This window comes from Hirundo rustica, chromosome 10, assembly GCF_015227805.2.
Source record: "Hirundo rustica isolate bHirRus1 chromosome 10, bHirRus1.pri.v3, whole genome shotgun sequence".
Classification (NCBI taxonomy): domain Eukaryota; kingdom Metazoa; phylum Chordata; class Aves; order Passeriformes; family Hirundinidae; genus Hirundo; species Hirundo rustica.
The window spans coordinates 21,242,007-21,261,287 of NC_053459.1; the positions used below are offsets into that span (position 1 = coordinate 21,242,007).

Below are 19,281 nucleotides of genomic sequence, written 5' to 3' on the forward strand. Positions count from 1 at the left end.
CTCAATCCTTATTCCATCCTTCAAGCCCTTAATGAAAATATTGAATAAAATTAGACCTGGGACAAATTCCTGCCTAATCCAGTTTGATGCAGCTCTCCAGTCTGTCAGGGAGGCAGCCCAGGACAGGGCAGGGTCAGGGATAAACTGCCAGGCTGCTGCTGGCTGACAGCTGTGACACTGGGAAGGGCAAATCCAGTGTCACACTGAGCACACAGGGCTTTAAAAAACCACTTCCATGCTGGGCGGAACAGGGGAGCCCTTTCAGAATGAAAATACTAGTGGAAAAAAAAATATTTATATTCAAAACAGTCAATCGCACCATGTGAACCTGTAGTGCACCAAGGAAGATTATTAATTAAGCCTGGAGGAGATTTCTAAATGTTAAATATTTCACATTTCTGTACATTACATGAAAGCTAATAAAAACCACCAATAATAAAACACAACTATGGCTCCCCTGACAAAGGTAGAGAGATTGATGTTATCCAGCTTTAGACACAATTGTTAAAAATTGTGATACACCCATGCACGGCAGTTTTTAAAGAGTTAGAACAATTTTTCCATTTTTAAGTGCCTTCCTACTGTTGCTATCTGATTTTCCTGCTAACATACATTAATTAATATCTAGGAGATTATCCGTCATTATTCTTCCTTAAAGACCAAACCATATAGAGAGAGTTAAAAAATCAAAAAACCAAAGCAAACAAAAAACCCCACCCAAGTCACTCCCTGCATAACTAAAGGCGAATAGAACAACACTCCTGTATAAAACCCAGAAAGGCACATTTTCTGATCTAAAATTGGAAAAATCAAATCTCTAGTCATCCTGATTCACTGAGGCAATAAAGCAAAGGTTAACTGAAGCGCTTTGCCTCAGCACCACTGTGATTGAGGCATGAATTTAATCCCACACTTCAGAGATGTCCTGCCACAGTCCATACCTACTGACCTGCTAGATTCACACCTTGACTGCTTCAGTATTTTACTGTCCATGGGACAGGATACTCCAAAATACCTGGAGTGCAAATCCACAGCTCATCTTTCTTTAACCAAAGGCATTTGCTGTCACATGGATCAGGATCATATGTGGAAGCATTCAGATGTACATAATGAAGTCACCTGGGTTAAAAAGTGTTTTAAAAATGAATGCATCCAATCCTCCCTGCTCCCCGTTATTGTTTAGATCTACGTTTTTCACTGGGATGAAGGAAGGAAAATAAGATCAGCAGCAACCAGAAAAGGAGATAAAAGGCTGGATGGAAGGGACAAATGGAGGGTAAGTGACATGTTGGGTTTGTTTTTCTCTGCTTCTTCACTGCTACTGCTGGAAGACAGCAAAAACAACTCCTACTTTACTGGCTGGAGATCTGAGTGAATTCCTACTGTGAACACGCAGTTGGTCCATTAGAAGGCAGAAAAGGGCTTTCTTAGTAAAACACAGCAACCCCCCATCTCCATCACATACATCTGACATCTTGAGCGAGCGCTTTGTACACGTCCCAAAGCAGATAGCAGAGGCACTGCACTGTGGATGGCTGCAGCTGGCTGGGTTTGAAGGAACACCAAATCAAACAATGACATAACCCACAGAAACAGAGGAAGCCCAAGATGAATCTGCTGGAACAACAAACCGCTTACACACAGGACCTCCTCTTGGAGCGCTCTCTTTTCATCATTTCGACCTGCTTTAGCTTATTTTCTGTGTCAAAATATTTTTTCTTTTTTATTTTCGGCAGCTTTCCTTTTGCTATTCTGTTACAGCAGCTCACACGGTATGTGGAGTCGGGAAGACAATAAAAGTTTTGCAGATGAACCGAGCGGTTTTGGTTTATCTTTTGGTCAAGTATTTGACCAAGAGACTGAAAGTCCTTCCTAAAACCCTCCTGGAGCTCCTGACTCCCACTTTCCAGTTAGAAGGCTGATGTTTTGTTCTCACTACAAACTTTGCCGACAAACACTAACCTTTCCCTAGGAGCAATGATGTTCTTCACGCTCCTAGGAATTTAGTACTGTAGTTGGGATGCGTGGAATTTCTTTATGCTTAATTCCTTTCATTTATTTCTCTCCTGCTTGATGCTTTGTTCCTCTCATTTCTCCTCATGCCCTGTGACTGCCTGTCCAGCCTTTGCCATGCTCAAGGGTTGCTCTCCAGACCGAGGGACGCAGTGGTCATCCAGGAGGGGATGGAACTTCTGCACCAGCACCCCAGGCTGCCCCAGGTGACATGGCCATAAAAACTCCACAGGCTGCCCCAGCTCAAAGCAGGAGCAGGGGATGGTGAGCAGCATGGCTGAGATGCCCATGCTCCTTAAAATATCAAACTGGCTCAAAAGGATGTGTGACACCAGCCATGAAATGACACCATCTGGCATTTATGGAGAGATTTCCTCTCCAAAAGAAAAGTCCCCTCAGTCCTGGCACCTGACTGTCACAGCCAGGCAAAGCAGAAGCCTGAGCATCATGAACACACAGCGAGAGGAGGCTCCCAACTCCTCCTTGCACTGACAAAAAGCACAAGTCTGACAGCACCAAGGATTAATCTTCTCTTCCCAACTGGGTCCCACCCCAGCCATGGCTCTGTCTCTGGCACTCCTGAGTGTCCCTGCTGGGCCAGAGGTGAGTCCTGCACTCTCCAGGAACTGAGGTGGAAAGCACAATCCCTAATGAACACAGAGTGACAAGTCCCCAGTGTACCAGTCTGCCTTTCAAAATCCTGTGTCTGCTGCCCTGTGCCAACAAGGAAATATTTTTGTCTGAAATACCACGCTCAGTGTAGGGGGACAATGGCACCAGTATTGAGCACAAAATAAAACTTACTTCTTCTTGATGTTCAAAAATATGCCCACAGGCAATTCTGGCCGTAAAACCCTTTGCTAATCTGCCTGCTACACAAGAAGAGCGTTTTCCTGATCAAACACAAAACTCGCAAAATAACCTGCAGAACTGCATATTTGCACAGAAAAACAATCACACAGCACAGCCAAAACAGACTCCATAGGAGTTCCAAACTTGCTGGGGATTAAACAGAGCACCTCAGCCAAAATTAACAACTTCCTTGGCAGTGACCCTCATAAAGCCACCGAGTTTGCTACGACAATAGGAAGGCAGCGGAGCACTTCCCCAAGGCAGAGGCACAGCAGAACCCATCATGAACTAAAAAAAAAATTAAGAAAATAACTGCAGACCAAATTTTGCCCTCAATCAACTCCTCAGCCTTGCTCGAATCAAGTAAGAAACGCTTTCTTTAGATTTCGTGGTGGGCAACGCAAAGTGCTTTGCAATGCTGGGTTTTAGCAATAACCACTATTTCAGTCTCAAGAACAGAGTCACAGCAAAGCAAGCTATTCATCCTCTATGAGAAAGGAAGCAGGGAAAACTTGCCCTAAAACAGGATAAAAGTGGAAAACGTGTTATCTTTTCACCGTTCTTGATTTTTGTCTAAGCATGTACATTAAAGCATAAATTTTATTTCTATGCGCTACTTACACTATTTGCACATCCTTAAAAGATGTTAGATTCCACAGGAAAAAAAGTTTGGGCTTTTTAAATTTTTTTTTAATACAACCATTCCAAATCATGGTGCTAGAAAGGCAAAGATTTTTCATGAAGCCTGCACTGAGCTTTTTCAATGGCAACCTCGTGAGGGGGACTGCAGTTACAACATTCTTTGAATGAACCCTAGCCTAAGCTCCTCCTTTACCAATGTGAATTACTGACCTATTTTTCCATATGAAAAGTATGATACAATGAAATTGCAATGAGTGGTGGAAGAGCTCACAGTAATTCCAGAAACCAAATACATATTTTTCTCTTTCCACTCAGCCCAGGCACCACAGCTCAGAGATGGGGGAAGGTAAAGAGCTTCCCCTCCCTTCTTTAAATCAACCCAAACACCTACAGATTGACAGCAGAACAGAAATAAATTATCTTCCTCATGACAGATGACAATCAACTGACTCAAGCAATCCCAGCCTAAATCGTTTTGCAGTCATGTCTGAAGGATGAACTATGACTATATGAGCTAGAAGGATATTAAACAGAGCATTTAATAAAGACTGAGGGCTAAATTTCTAAAATGGAGAAATCAAAAAGGCTGATGTAATCTTCTCTGTGCCCTCTCATGCCTGAGATGGGAAGAGTGAGTTCAAGAATGTTTTAAAAACCTCATCTATAATGTCTGTACCCACTTCCTACTAAGTGAGCCGAAAGAAGCCCATGGGCAATTCGCAGTCCTGCATGGGACAAGGGCAAAATGTGATCTTGAATATTGGCACAATCAGTTTCACCACTTAGAACCCTTCTGAATATTTAAAATATCACAGAAATATCCACCTGATTACTGCTTACTGGGAAGGACTCAACAAAGCTACGGGAATTTCAGTTCATTCTGGATTTCATTGCCGAGATGTAACTGAGGCACAAGTCACGTGAATCACAGTAAATCAAAGCAGCTGCTTCTAAGAACAGCTCCTTAGAGGGGGGGAAAAGAAAACAAGAAAGAAAGAAAAAAACCCCACCAACACAAAAAACAAACTCAAGCTTCAGGACAAAATCTTTTATAATAAACCCTGGAGAAAACTGAAATGGCTGCTTCATTTTGGAACGGTGTTTATCCTTTCAGTTAACTACAACACTCAAAGCATCACCCTGCATTAAGATTCTTCCTCCCCTTAAAAGCAAATATACTGAAGGTCACAAAAACTTTAGAAATTAAATTCCACCCTTCCTCAGAAAAGGAAGAGCAACCAATGGGGTTTGAAGCACAGCCTAAGGGAGTTCAGTAAACAAATCCCATTAACTTCAGGGGACATGAAATTTCATTTCACCACCTTAGCAAATCCGGCTGGAAATACAGATGGACATTGTTCAGAACATCTGGCTATACAAATAAGTGTTGCTCATTAAATCATTAGACTTAAACCCCTTTTATTTTTTATAGTCTGGAGGGAGGAAATGTTCTACCTCTTCCCTATAAATACCCTCTCTCTTTTGGCTCAGTGTCCCAGATATTGCCAAATAAGGGAAACATGGTTCCCTTCCTTTGTTGGTGGTCCATATTATCTCCTCCTAACTGGTGAGGACACACTGCTTATCTTGCTCTGAAGCTCTGAGATCTTGGTGTAACTCTTCTCCCCATCACAGGCATTTAATCAGAGAGCATTTAAGCAGGATGAAAACGTACTTTGTACATTTTTTTTTCTGTTGGGTGGGGATCCATAAATTATGTAAACTCCTAGGAAAAAGGTTCAGATTTCAGTCCTCTGGATTTGACTGCCAGTTGCAGCAGAAGCTGCAAATTCTTGAGATAATATGAAGATCCTCATGGGGGGAAGAGGTTGTGCCTTACGTCATTTAGCACTGACTTCCTGATAAATGATGGAGCAGACAGCTTATCCAGCTCGCCCTGCCAAGGAGATCCTGCTGGCAAAACCAGGCAAGGGAGGGGTAAAGCAGACGAGAACAAAAATATGAGAGCCTACAGAAACTGATCAGGATTGGGAAAAACACCAGCCACTGCCAAAAGGGTTTATAAGCCCTAATAAGGTCAAACACGAGCCCTGGAGCCAGAGTCCCCCACTCTTTACTAGGTATGCCCTACGTGTTCCTCGGTGGACTTTGAGCTGTGTTTCCTGTAGTTAGCACACTTAGGAAGATTAGGGAGCTTTCTAATGAGATTTATTTTGACACAGCTGCTGTCATGAGGCTGAAAATGTAACCACAACTGTGGTGACCCATTCTGCCCCAAGGATGGCTCAGAGCCAGAGATGCCCAGACCCTGAGTTCTCAGAGCACCTCATAACCACGCTGGATCATTTGTATCCACACTGCCCTGGTGTTCTTGGCATTTTCAGGTACAAAAAGTCCGAACATAACCAAGTTTGAGGCATTTCCATTCGCCTTTACCAACAGCTGACACTGAAGATGGGAGACTATTATGCAATTAAATTAAGAGATGCTCCCACTTAGCTGATGAAGAGAAATCTCTTATCTACAACTTCTGGTCCTGCAATTATAAAGCTAGTTCTTTAGTCTTTCAAGATAAGTGCATAAAAATAGAGCGTATCTCCTCTGTCCCTGTGTCAGCCCTTCCCAGCTTACAGAACTCCATGCTAGCAAAGCAGTGTGGAGTGAAAGAAGGTGGGACTGCCACGGCATTCAGGCTTCCCACAGACTTTGGGTTTGCTCCTGCAGCGTGGACACAGCAAGAGACTACCTCCCTGTTTGTGACAGGTCACATGCACACAAGATTTCACAGGCTTGCAAATCCCTGGAAATTATCTGCACACAGGCAACTTCTGGGAAAGAGTTGGTCAAGATGCCTGAGAAGGAAGTACCCACAAGCAGCTCAAAGCAAAAACACTGCCGGGTTTGGAGCTGGGCAAAGCTGTGGCAGAGGCAGGGAGTGCACTGGGCATGGACTTGCTTTCCAGCACCATTTGTGATATTTAGCTTTTACCTAAAAAAACCAGACTTGTTTCTCTCCCTCAACAGAGTGTATTTTAGTGATGCTAGATAAACATTTTAGCCCTTCTTTTTGCTGAAGCAAAGTCTCAAATTAAGCCTGATCTGGATAAATTCTTGCAGGCACGACAGACAGATATGAACTTGGGAATGTACTCTACCTGAACCCTGCAATATGTTTCCAATACAACCATCTATATAAATCTCATTTAAGTGGTTACTTTATGTGACTATTAGGCAAAAATATCTGGTGAGAATCTGTGTGGCCCAGCTAATGGAGTTCAAGCTGGAACACCAAGGTGTATCTGACACTCATAACCACTTTGCTGCCTGAATGAGCAATGTTTACAGGCTATTATTTTAGAGAAAATACCAAAGATAAAGACTGCTGAAGAAGCAGGCATATTTCCAAATAGAAACAAACAAAATCACAAGCTCAGTCATGATGTGGGAGAAAAGGTCAAGGCACAAGAACATCACACTGGAAATTCTAGGTGTTGCAAATGAACACTGGCTTCTCAAGTTCAGACTATGCCCTAATTAATGCATCCTATTTCCTCTCATGCATTAAAACTTACAGGAAAACAGCACAGAGCACACAAAATCTACTTCTAATGAGATGTAAGTCTGAAGAATTCAGACAAATAGTATTAATGGCTAAAACTATTAAAAAAATGCAGTAGAAACAATAACACCATTTAGATTTTGTGTACGGTGCTGATCTATGCTCTTGAGATTCAACACATCTCTGGTTTTAGTAAATATTATGTTTCACATTGCATTATTTGGTATAATAGTGAAATTCACTTAGCCTGACAGATGTCTTTTACTCTTCCATGTGTTTTTTTCAATGTTATTAATAAAATCACTGTGTCAGTTTTGACAGGTTGTTTTCAGGAGGCAATCTTATTGTAACTCCTTATTTTATAGAAGCAAATACATTTAGGGACACCAGAGAAGTTGCATTTAACAGAGGGGTATTTTGTATGGCAGCAGAAAAAAACATTTATGACCAATTTTGTCTGCAGAACATTTCTACGTTGGTATAACAAATGTCTATTAGCACGTACAAAATCATCAGTTCCTGGCTAAAAGAACACAAAATTTACAGGTCTTGCCAATGTTTCTCAGCCTCTTTGCTTAGATGGACCAAAAGTGATGAAATTACTCTTTTAAGCTTTTAAATCTATAGGATATACAGGCACAGATAAATGTATGACTCAATAAGCAAAATGGATTCAGGACCAAAATAGAAAAGAATTGACAGGATCTAGAATGAGTAAGAAGAGGAACTTCGCCTGGTTCCTGTCTGCACTGAATCACAGCTCCTACAATTTCCCTTTAATTCACAGGCTCTGGATTAAAACAACAACTTGATACAGTTAAACAAAAATAGAAAAAACCCCACGTTTTTCCTAAGTATATTTAAATGTTACACGGAAGATTCAGAGAGAACAGGATGGGGCTGTACCAAGAAGGCCTCAGCTCTGGTTCATCACACGTCACCCACTCTGCATCACTTCCTAGCAGCTTGCAGAGCACATCCCACCCCACTCAGGGATACCTGAGGGTACTTCTCCACCTTAGAACTTCTGCTTTGCCAAGTTAAGTACTTATTTTAAAATGTTTTCAAATTAAAACCACCGTTGTCAGGAAGTTCTCCTGCCAAGTCCATTTTGTGCGTATTCACAATGCATCGCCCTCAAAGCAATGAGCACACAGAGCCTCGTGTCCTGAGAAGCTTCAAGCAGCAGGAATTTGAAGCCATGGTTTTCACCTTTCAGAGTAGCTGGAGGCTGCTTCAGAGCACAAATTCAGATTTACAAAACCTCCACAACAGGAAAGCAACAGCTCTGAGGCTTGTACACATACGACAATGGAATTTATGATGATCTGTCAATAGTTGACAACAACTCTTTGAACTATTAATTGATTGATTCTAATGTTTTTTCCTCCCTTCTCCAGGTGTAAAGCACATCAGTGCCACCTGCAAGCAAGCAGCTGCTCGGAGAAGTGAAGTGCACACCAAAGTCAGCGTTCCTCAGGGGGAAAGCAGATGTGCTTTTCAAAGCTGAGTTAGTTTTGAACACAGGTCAGTGAGTGGGCACCCAAAGGACCGGGCAGGACTCCACCCTCCCTGGTGCCTGGCAGGTCTGGATGCTGCTGGAGGGACGTGTTCAGGCTTGCAGGCTCCTCAAGCATCATCATCATCGCACTCCTGGGCTAAAAGGGCTGCTGATCTGAAGCCAGATCTCCTCAAATGAGGACAGAAACGTCTCCAGGAACGCTTTCACAAAGGTGAAAGCACGCAACCGGCCTGGAGCCACCTCCCTGCCCAGGCTGGGGCTGTTTGTTCTGGCTCCCAGCTCCCACCCAGCTCCTGCACAGGATGCACACAACAATCCATCGCCCTCTTCCCGCTTTTACCCATTCAAAGTGTTTTAGTTTTGGCTGTCTTAAGCTTTTCAAGCTTCAATAAGGATTAAAAAAAAAAAAAAAAGAAAGAATGTTGGGTCATATTTGAAGAGAGAGGAAAAAAATAGATGTTTTATAAGGAAATGGGCAAAAGCATTGTCAGAGCTCTCAAAACTGCTTATGTTCCCACTGAACTTGCAGTCACACACAGAACTTCTTGAACTACCAGATCACTGCATGACCAAGGGAGCCACTGAGTGCACGAGAAGGAAGTGACTCAGACTGAAATTCATAAAGGACAGCATGAATGGGACAGGATTTCCGCTTACAGCTCTTTTTACATGGCAAGGCTCCTTTACAAAAAAAAAAAAAAAAAACAACAAAACAAAAAACCAGCCCACAAAAACCCCAACCCTGCTCCCTCCTCTCCCATTCAGTTTTTAAAACAGCTCTGTGGAAAAGCTCCAATATGGATTTTAAATCAGAATCCCAGTATCATACTTTCAAAGCTTTCTACCTGTATGAGACACCATCCATCATCTTACCAGAAACACTCAGAAGAATTGCTAAATTTCCAGTCAATTATAAGTTTCTTTTTTTTTTGTCTTAAAACAGCTATTTCCAGCATAACTAGAAATCTTTGTTTACAAGTGCACCGCCCAACACAGCATGATGCAGTCAATGGAAAAGGTCAGAACTGCACTTATATCCTCAATCTGAAGCCATAAATTTCCCAGTAAAAAGGGGATGTTGCTATGTTATAGAATCACCCTGGGACAAGGGTGCATTACAGAAGCACCAACTTACTTTGAATGCACCTTCCTGCTGTACAGAGCACACAGGTGCACAGCCTGGATCCATAACTGGAGAGCTGACTGAACAGAAAGTACTCCAGAGTAATTTACTTCATTTCAGTACTGACCACATTCACAACTAATGATCTTTAACCCCATTTCTTCCAGCAGTGGTGAAGCAGATTTTTGGGGAACCCTTCCTTTTTTGAATGTTGGAAGGAAGCTGGAAGTTATTGATACATTGCAGAATTTTCCTTGAGCGCTTACTGAAATTTCATGGGCATAGTACACGAAATGAGAATAGATTTGGATGGAAAAACACATTTTAAAGATAGGTATCACAACGTACTGTGATTTTTCAGGGAAAAGGGTTGAGTGGTCTTGCACAGTCTGCTGGACATTTTCTTCAATATTATTCACAGGATCCCAGAATGGTTTGGGTTGGACCTTAAAGATCCTCTCATTCCACCCCTGCCATGGGCAAGGACACCTTCTACTACCCCAAGCTGCTCCCAGCCCCATCCAGCCTGGCCTTGGACACTCCCAGAGACGGGGCAGCCACAGCTTCTCTGGGCACCCCATGTCAGGCCCTCCCCACCCTCACAGGGAAGATTCCTTCCCAATATCTCATCTAAATCTGTCCTCTTTCAGTTTAATTTACTTTGTTCTGTCACTCCATGCCCTTGCCAAAAGCCCCTCTCCAGCTCTCTTGGAACCTCTTCAGGGGCTCTAAGGTCTCCCCCCTTGTCCAGGCTCAACCCTCTCAGTCTGTGTTGATAAGGAAGGCATTCCAGCCCCGTTTTCGGGCGTTCCAGCCCCGTTTTCGGGTGTTCCAGCCCCGTCTTTGGGCGTTCCAGCCCCGTTTTTGTTCCTGCAGCACTGCAATAAACTCAGTCACAGCAGAGTGGGTGTGCTGAGGAAGGAGTAACACACCCCTCAGAGAAATCACTACCGAGAAACAAGGAGCAGGACAAGCTTCACCTCAAGCACAGTGGCAGCAGATCCAAGAACAGAAACTCCCACCTTCCCTGCCACACATGTGGCTGTGTGGATCACCTCTCTCTGCTGATTAAAGCAGACACTCAAGTGCTTCTCTGAGCCATCAGCTCAGGAGCAGCTGGGAGAGGTGCCCCTGGCGAGCTCCCACCCACGCTTCCAGCACCGAGGCAGCTCCCAAACTCGGCTTCAGCCAGCCCAATCCCCCAGGACAGCAATCACCGTCAGGCTGCAGCACTGTGTACTGACACAGGCTGTTCCCTGCAGCAACCAGAGCTGAGGCTGTGCAAGTGCCTGCTCCAGCTGTGTCCAGGGCTCCTAGAGCCCCTTCCCTTGCCAGCAGCTGGATGCTGGGATTGCTCCAGCATCCAAACACCCAAAAGAAGCCAGTTCCACTGCAGGAGCACACACACCCAACAGCCAGATAGGAAATGATAGGCTACAAAGCATATCACGATCCCAATTAAAAACTTCACACAAACAAAACCCTCAGCTCCAGCTCTCCTTCGCCTTACTCCAAGTTTTACTGTAAATTCAAACCTCCCTACTTCTCTCCTGGAGAGTTTTTTGGTTAAGCGGTTTTCTAAATAAAGACTTTTCCACAAGTTTTATACATATATATATACACACACATTTTCATATATTTTTGTATCTAAAAATAGGTTTTCCAGGCTATTCCAAAATTTTGGAAGCAGCCACACAGCACCATCAGGTTTTTAACTCTTAGCAGGCTTGAACAGATACACATCCACAAAACCTGTAAGTTTAAACCCCTTTGCTGCTTCTTGCTTCTGACACATTCTTTTTTCCTGGCTGTTCTAAAAACTGTCATCTTCACAGCATAAATCAAATTAGCAGTCTGTGCCCAGACTGCTGTTACCTCTCACCCTAATTATCTGTATGGCCAGGTTAGTCAAGTGTTCATCAATAAATCCCCAAATAATTAAAGAAGAAACAGAGAAGGTAAATATAAAGTGACAGGTATGATCAGAAGCTTGTAAATATCAATTGAGATCTTATTTTATGGAGCTGCTTGATGAGAGCATTTTAAAAACCTCTGTGACCTTTCTGCAGAAATCTGCATGTAAGTTTACATGTACAATAATACACTGATGTCAAAAACCTCACATCTGAGCCCAGAGTGCCTTTTTTACTTTTTCTTTTAATATGAAAAAAATTCTCCTATCCCTGCTTTGGCCGTGGACTTGCTGCAGAGCAGTTGATGCTCCTCCAGGGCTGCCACTTCCACGTGGTGCAGATGCAGAACCTAATTTTAAAAGGCAGGAGGGTGGGACAAGGGATGCTTATTTGCACAGCCTCCTGTTAGGGACCTTTCCACAGCTGGGGGAGGGCTCCATCCCTTGCTGTTCCCACTCTCTGGCTGACAAGACTGGACGTGCTGTAGCCTTGACTCCACTGATTTTTCTTGGCATTTTAAAAGCGCTCGTGCTCTTCAGCTGCAGCACAGCAGACCAGTCCAAGGCAACGAATTAGACAAACAGAAGGGTTGCAGGAAACCCTTAGACAAGATGCCTTTAAATTATTTCTAGGTTATTTCAGAAGTGATGGGCCAGGCTGACTCAGTACCTACTGAACTGATATTGTGAGAAAGTATTTTTTTTCCAGGTCTTTCACATACGTGCTTCAAACACCTCATGTAATCCACCTCAAATAAACACCTAAACATAAATAAGAATACTAAAGTTCACATAAGCTGATTGGCAAGAAATAACTAGAAACTCTAATGCAGTGATTCATTTTCTTGGATTACAGCATTCCCAAATACAGCTCCTTGCTAATTCCAAAGACCCTGAAGGATGCCTGCAAATCCCCATTCCTTTACCATGCCAGCAGCATTTTTCCCCCTCTTTGGCTTGATACAGTTAATTTTCATACCTATTTCTTTCAGTTATGTCTCACATGTAAAAGTACAGAGCCATATAAACATACACTATAGATAGATAATGGAAAACCTAGGGTTTATGCATAAATTAACTCAAGATATTTCAGAGTGTGCTACATTATGAATACCCTGGACAAGCTGCTTTGGTTACTACATCCAAGTTTGTTCAGGCAGCTGCTGCTGTAGCAGTCAGCAAAGAGACAAGCAGAGAGGACAAAGGCAGGTAGGTATAAGGGGTTATAAACTAAGTTCAGGTAGAAGTGGCTGTATGTAGAATGGCTTGTGATAAACGAGATTTGATTACAGTAAAGCATTGGGTTGTTCATCTTAAGTCTTAAACTTTTAAATGGCAAGTCTCTGAAAATGCTGAAGAAAATTATCTCAAAAGTTGCCAGACTTATTTGACCACCATTTCCAATGGCTAACATTAAGGAATTTCATTTCAGTTTTGTTTTCAACTAATCTTACTTTCACTGAATTTTCACATTAAAAAAAACCCTTGGCTTTTCAGTCATCACCTCTAAACTCTCTAATAACTTCATCAGGTTAACCTAGAATATGCAAAATAGCGGCTCCTAGCAGTCAGGTTTTGGTTATAGCTTAATTGCCCATGAAGATTTTTGTGAAGCGCCAAGATGCCTCTCCGAAAAGCAAAATAAAACCAAGACCTCGCCCACAAAACGCATTTCTGCTTCCAACAAGATAAAAAGAGAACGATGCCTCATCTACCAAGGGAGTAGTCACGAAAGATGGGGAGGCACTGGGCTCACCTTACAAAACAAATACAGCCTAGCAAGCCCCAGCGTTCGTATTTAAGTTCACACCGTATTAACGCGTGGGTGGGAGTGTTTCTTGGCACGGCCGCTGGATCCATACAGAGGAGGTCACAAGCCGGAAAGGTGCAATAAAAAGGAATTAAAAATAAATAAAGCCCTCTTTTTTTTTTTTTTACCATGTGGGTCTTGTTCATTTGACTTTGGGCTGCTCCTTGCTCGGCGCTCCGGTTTCTTCAGGGCCGGGGCTCCGCCGCCGCCGCTGCTCGCCCCGTTGTGGCTCTTGGCATAACCGTTGTAGACCGTGGCGCAGCTGCCTATATGGCTCTTGTAGATGGAGGAGGGAGGGCTGTTCAGGCGGTTCTGGCGGTCGATCTGCCTGTCTTTGAGCTTTTTGTGCTGTGGTTTGCTGTATTGATCTTCCCTGGTGATGTAGCTGGACATCCCGTATAGTGGTATGATTTCTGGAACGCAACGGTTCACCCGCGTTAACTCGGAACAACAAAAATCACTGAGGGTTTGGGGTTTTTTTTTCCCCCCCAGAAAACCAAATTCCTGCCCATCTCCAAATGAAATTACTCCATCTGGTCCTGGAGATTTTTAAAAGAAAACCCTTTTTTGCAATTATTTTGTATTAACTGTGCTCCTTTGATGCCAGAATTTTACTCTGGATGAGTATATAAAATACTGCTATTAGGGCAATGTTGTTCCCTTCCTTTTCAGTCTTTGTGTTTCAGGGACACAGATTTCAAGGAAAAATCCAGACAGAACTGATCTTTTGGTAAAAGCCTTCATAAGTTCAGAGCAATTTAGCATTTTGCTCCTCAGGGCCTGACTGGACAGAACAAGCTGAGATGTGCTGCTTTCAAGCTGCCATCCCTGATTACATGCAATTTAATTTCCCAGTATAAATAGACTTTACAATCGTGTCAGTTGTGCTGCCTAAGGAGAGAAGTGCAATACAAAGTAGAAGCTTTGGGAATTAAAACCACCTCAAAGTTTTTGAGAATTATCCTAAATATTATGTACATTCTTCAGATACACTTCATTAAATACAATCCCCACTTCCCCCTCCAAGGATGACTTTCTTAACCTAAGGCAGGTCAGTTTGCAAGGATCATAGTATTCCCTGATTTTTCCTATAATTCAATCCTCCTTTTTGTGTGTGTTCACACTTAAGAGTATGAACCTTGAAAATATCATGCCCAAAATAGTCTTTTCTTTGTTGGCAAAATCAAAATGGATATGCTGGATGGCTCCAGCCCCCTACTCGGGATATTAAAGGAGGCTCCACCCACGTAAAAAAGCCACTCAAGTTCCATCTCTTGGTTCCTCCAGCCCTTAAACCTTGCTGAACACAGGTGTGAAAAGCCAGTCCCAGTCCCTTCCTCCCAGCTCACCTTGTTCTCCATATATTGTTGGGGGAAGATGATGCTGTGGGAAAAACTGTGGTGGCATGTCCCCAGGTCCAGTGACAGGAGGGTAAAACGCTGTGTGGGAGTTGTGGATGAAATGGGGGTGGTGTGTCAGGTAGGGGGGTAGGTGATGGGTTGGTGAGATGGCCGAGGGGTAGCTGGGAGGGAAACACTCCGGAGACTGCGGCGTCACCACCACCCTCCGGACGCCCGTGTTGTCTTCTATCACCTGGAGAGAAAGGCAGGGAAGGGAGCACGTTAGGCAGCATCTGAGCCAGGCACACCTCTAAAACAGCATTGTTTACAGCTTGTCCTCCCACTGGGAAACAGCTGGCCCTTGGGTTTAGCTTCGTGAATAAACACAATTCTAAAATTAATATCAGCAGCAATAACCGCGGTGGTGATGTGGCTTTTCCTGGAGACTCAGATACCCACACTAATCACTGGGAGCTGTAGGGCTGCTAGTGATAACTCTGTGGGTTAAGGGACAGAATAAATAAACCTGCATTTAGGGAGGAAAACAATTGAAAAAGGAACACAAAGCACCAAAATAAGCCTGCTCATTGGGACTGACCTTACATTCTGCCCATAAAATTTCAAGCACGAATTTTGACAGCGCCTTGAGAAGAGAGTTAAGTAACATTTTGGAAAACAGCTGGCACTGCTATTGTGGAGAGGCTGTGTGTGTGCACTGAGACTTGTACTCTGCAGGAACCTGCTGTGCTGGCCTACATTTGCAAAGGAGCTGCTCTGTTTGTAACAGGTAGCTGCTCAGGATAAGTCACAGGGCAAAAGGGCTTGTTTCTGTTACAGTACTGGTCTATACAGCCACACAAATATGCTCTGGGATATGCATAACTTGGCCCCTAACATCATAGTCAAAGCATGTAAAAACAGATGTAGGAAGGTGGAAATGTGCTTAGGCTGAAAAACGTTTTTCAGGTTATAATTTTTCCAACGTTGCATTTCTGGAGAGCAGTCACCCAGCCAAATTTCAATCCAGACTTAGGAACCAAGCTTTTCTTGAAGCTCATTCAAAAAACTTCTTCCATTTCTTCAATTAAAAAATACAACCATGTAAGAACGATAACTATCCCTTTGACTCTGTACGCTGGCACGCACGAGGTAGAAAAGCATGAAGGAAGCATAATTTAATTTCATCCAACAAACAGGTGGTTAACAGCCCCATTTTCTCTAAACTGACTGACGGCACACAGATGGAGCAGTATCTGTGATGAATATGTTGTATGAGGTAAGTGAACGTGCACCAAAGGCTGCAAGAAGCTGCCACTCTCAGCTGATTACACCATCAGCTGGAGTAATCCACCCCCCAGCAGCACCAGCAGAAGAGACTCTGCTGCGGATTGCCCACGCTCCAGTGGCTCTCATCACATCCCAGTGCCTTTAAACCACCAAGGAAAATCTGTACCCTGGAGCAGAGGAATGGCACAGGCACGTGGCTGTGTTGTGCCACCTGTGGCGCACAGGACCAGCCCTGCCCGGGGGAATGCCCGCAGCCCTGAGCAGAACTGCTCCAGCAAACACCAGCTCCTGCCTCAGGCATCAGCTGAGCAAGGTATCACAGGGGAAAATTCACCTAGGAGCAGCCGACCCAATTCCTCCCCCAGGCCACGTGTGCCCTCAGGTCGTGTGCATTTATGTCTGTTAGCTGTGGGATGTGACCAGGACACGATTTCTGTGGCTTGGCTGGCCTCTACAGAAGACAATTTTCCATAGAAAGTTAATTCATGCACTTGTAAACATTTCACATTAGAAATGCATTACTTGCTGAGTAACCAAAATAGTAATTGCTTGGCTTAACATACTTGATTTTACCCTCAAAATTTATGACTTCCACTAGCAGTTTGTCAGCTGCCAGGTTTAAATTTCAAAGACTTTACAGAGTCCTCAGAAGACAGCTGAACCTCAGAGATTTAGACTATCACATCCTTTCAACTGCTGCTTTTTCAGGCTTCCCATCTCTGCTACTGGTTCTGCTCCACAGCATCTCTTATCCTGCTGCTGGGTCTCAAACCTGCACTCTGAAAGCTGGAAAAGAGGGAAATCCTTTTCCGTTTCGCACATATTTGAAAAACAGAACTACTTATCTAGGACTGCACACAGAAATGCTGGATTTAGCTCCCAGACTTGGATTATGTGCAACTTAACTGAGAGAGCAAGTTCCTACATCCTGATGTGAGAGGTTTTCATCGTGGCTTTAACTAGTCCAAGCCTCAAAGCCTACTCCAAGCTCTTATCTCTGCATCTAGACCAGCTACATGTGCTTTTTGTGCTCTGGTGAAAGATGAATATATTAAGGAACAGATTTAGACAGAGAGCTTGTACACTGAGCAGCACATAATGTAAACCATATTTGAAATTATTAGCATTCAGCTTCCTGAACTATCATCTGTAAAGCAGGGAGGAAAACTCAGAGTCCTGTCAAAGACCTTTTTTGATGAGATTACCCTACTAGATGACGCTATAAAATATCAACAGGACTGAGAGAAGCCAGAGATGAGGGGATAGAATAGAAAATTTCAGCTGGGAGGAACCTACAATCCCCAACTAGTCCAACTCAAAGGATGAGCCACCTTCCAAATTACTTTAGTCTAAAAGCCAAGACACTAATATCTTTTATTTGTTTCCTCCCAGGCCATGAACGCTGACAACATTCTTATTATTCCACATGCATACATTACAAGTGAACACAAAATCACAGGGGACCTTGCAAAACCCACTTTATTTCCCAATCCAACAGGGCATTTGCTGTCTAAACCAGGAATTATTGACATACATGTACATTTCTGAAGCTGTACACGCAATCTTTAAATACACTATTCTGCCCTTAACAAACCAAAGTTGGTAATCTGATTTATGTGTTATATGCATTAGGTAGCTATAAGGACTGGAGATATCCCTTGATCTGTAAAACCTGCAGTGAGTAGATTGTAGCAGTGCCATTCTGGGAGACAACACTCAGCTCATCAAAGATAGATCAAATCAGTTTTGATCCATTAATGAAAAAAACATAACTTAGCAGAGAGGTTCAACTTTGCTATTTTAAGAAGATATCTGCAATTCTTTGTTTCTGCTTAAAACCATTCGTCACAAAGATCATAAATTCATCTGGAAACACTGCTAAACTATCTGTACTTCAGTGCCAAGAATCAATAAAATCCTAATCCCTGTTGAGGTCTCTAGATGCAACTGGAATATTAGAAGTAATTGCAATTACTAATTTTAGCACTTTAGAGAAAACAAATATCTCCGGTCATCTGGCATCTAGAGATAAACTTTCACTATTTTATGGGGTTTTTTTTCAAACAGTTAGTAGGTAAATTGTCTTTTGCTGGTATTTTTTGTGCTTGCTGGTCTAAGTGGCATGCCACCTCAATAACAATACTATTATAGCATAGTTCTGTGTGGGCTTTTTCCCATATTTTAGGGAGCTTAATTGCTACGTGAGGTAGGTGATGATCTTTCAGGGCAGTCTGGGTTAACATTACTCATACACAATAAAACTGCCTCCCTCATTGGTTGCCACATTTTGGGAATGCCATTTTAAATGTTATTTGTTTTCCAGTGCAGATATCACTGTAGTAACTAGAGATAATTCACGTATTCAAAGTACATCACACTGCTCCATGTTGTCCCATTTTTCTCCACTGAAATTAATATTGCACTCTAAGGAAAAAGGCATGTTAATTGTGCACAGGTAAATTGTATTTTGTGAGCTCCAGTTAAAGAAGCAACCACCCTCATTCTGTGTAACACCTTTACTGTAGGAGTTTATATGGTAATACACAAGTAATTTTCACTTACTTTCACAAAAGACCCCAAACAATCCTTATTTCACTTAAATTTAATGTGCTAGATTCAGCAAGGACATCTGGAGCATGGCCACTGGGTGGACCACAACCAATACTTCACAAATTTCATAAACTGATTTGGAACTTCATTCATAAATCAATCTGTACCAAAAAGCAGTACAGAATGAGCTCATCCACGAGGCACTTGGATGTCAACATTTTATTTATTCATTTAATTTCTTAAAGATGCCAATCCAAGTTCACACCAGTCGGGGCAAGTTTACATCACTATCTTTAGAATCCATCAGCATTAAATCAAACACCAAATTCAATCTATACCTTCAATGTGGAAAACGGGCAGATAAATATCTAGAATGCTGGCAAGCATGTTGGGGTACTTTAAATCTAGAATGATACAGTTCTTCAGGAGCAGTGCCCGTGAACTCAAAAGGATCATCACTTCATGGCTTGCTCCACACAAGATGTGCACAACCTTCCCTGTGTTCAAAGCTTTAATGAGGATCATCCTGCTGAAGGATGCCTCGACTGACTGCAGTCCACAAAACACCCAGAGCAGCTCTGGGTGTGAGCAGTAAGCCACTCAAAAACAAGGAGATTGTCACTGAAACCTGATGCTAGCCAAACATGTTTTTGGAGGAGAACACCTCTCTTAAGGGACAGGACGTACCCAGGACCAAAATCTTGAGTTTT

General features: G+C 42.9%; 1 protein-coding gene across 2 annotated transcripts in view; it reads right to left on the bottom strand.

Annotated features, from left to right (window-relative positions):
- The window catches only part of FNDC3B (fibronectin type III domain containing 3B), a 185,830-nt gene that overhangs the window by 72,530 nt on the left and 94,019 nt on the right, over nt 1-19,281 (bottom strand). For both annotated transcript variants that reach the window (XM_040073988.2, XM_040073989.2), the window contains 2 exons: nt 14,744-14,987; nt 13,523-13,807 (listed from right to left, as the gene is read on the bottom strand). In XM_040073988.2, coding sequence (XP_039929922.1) covers nt 13,523-13,807; nt 14,744-14,987 — 529 coding nt within the window. The remainder of the gene's footprint in view (nt 1-13,522; nt 13,808-14,743; nt 14,988-19,281) is intronic.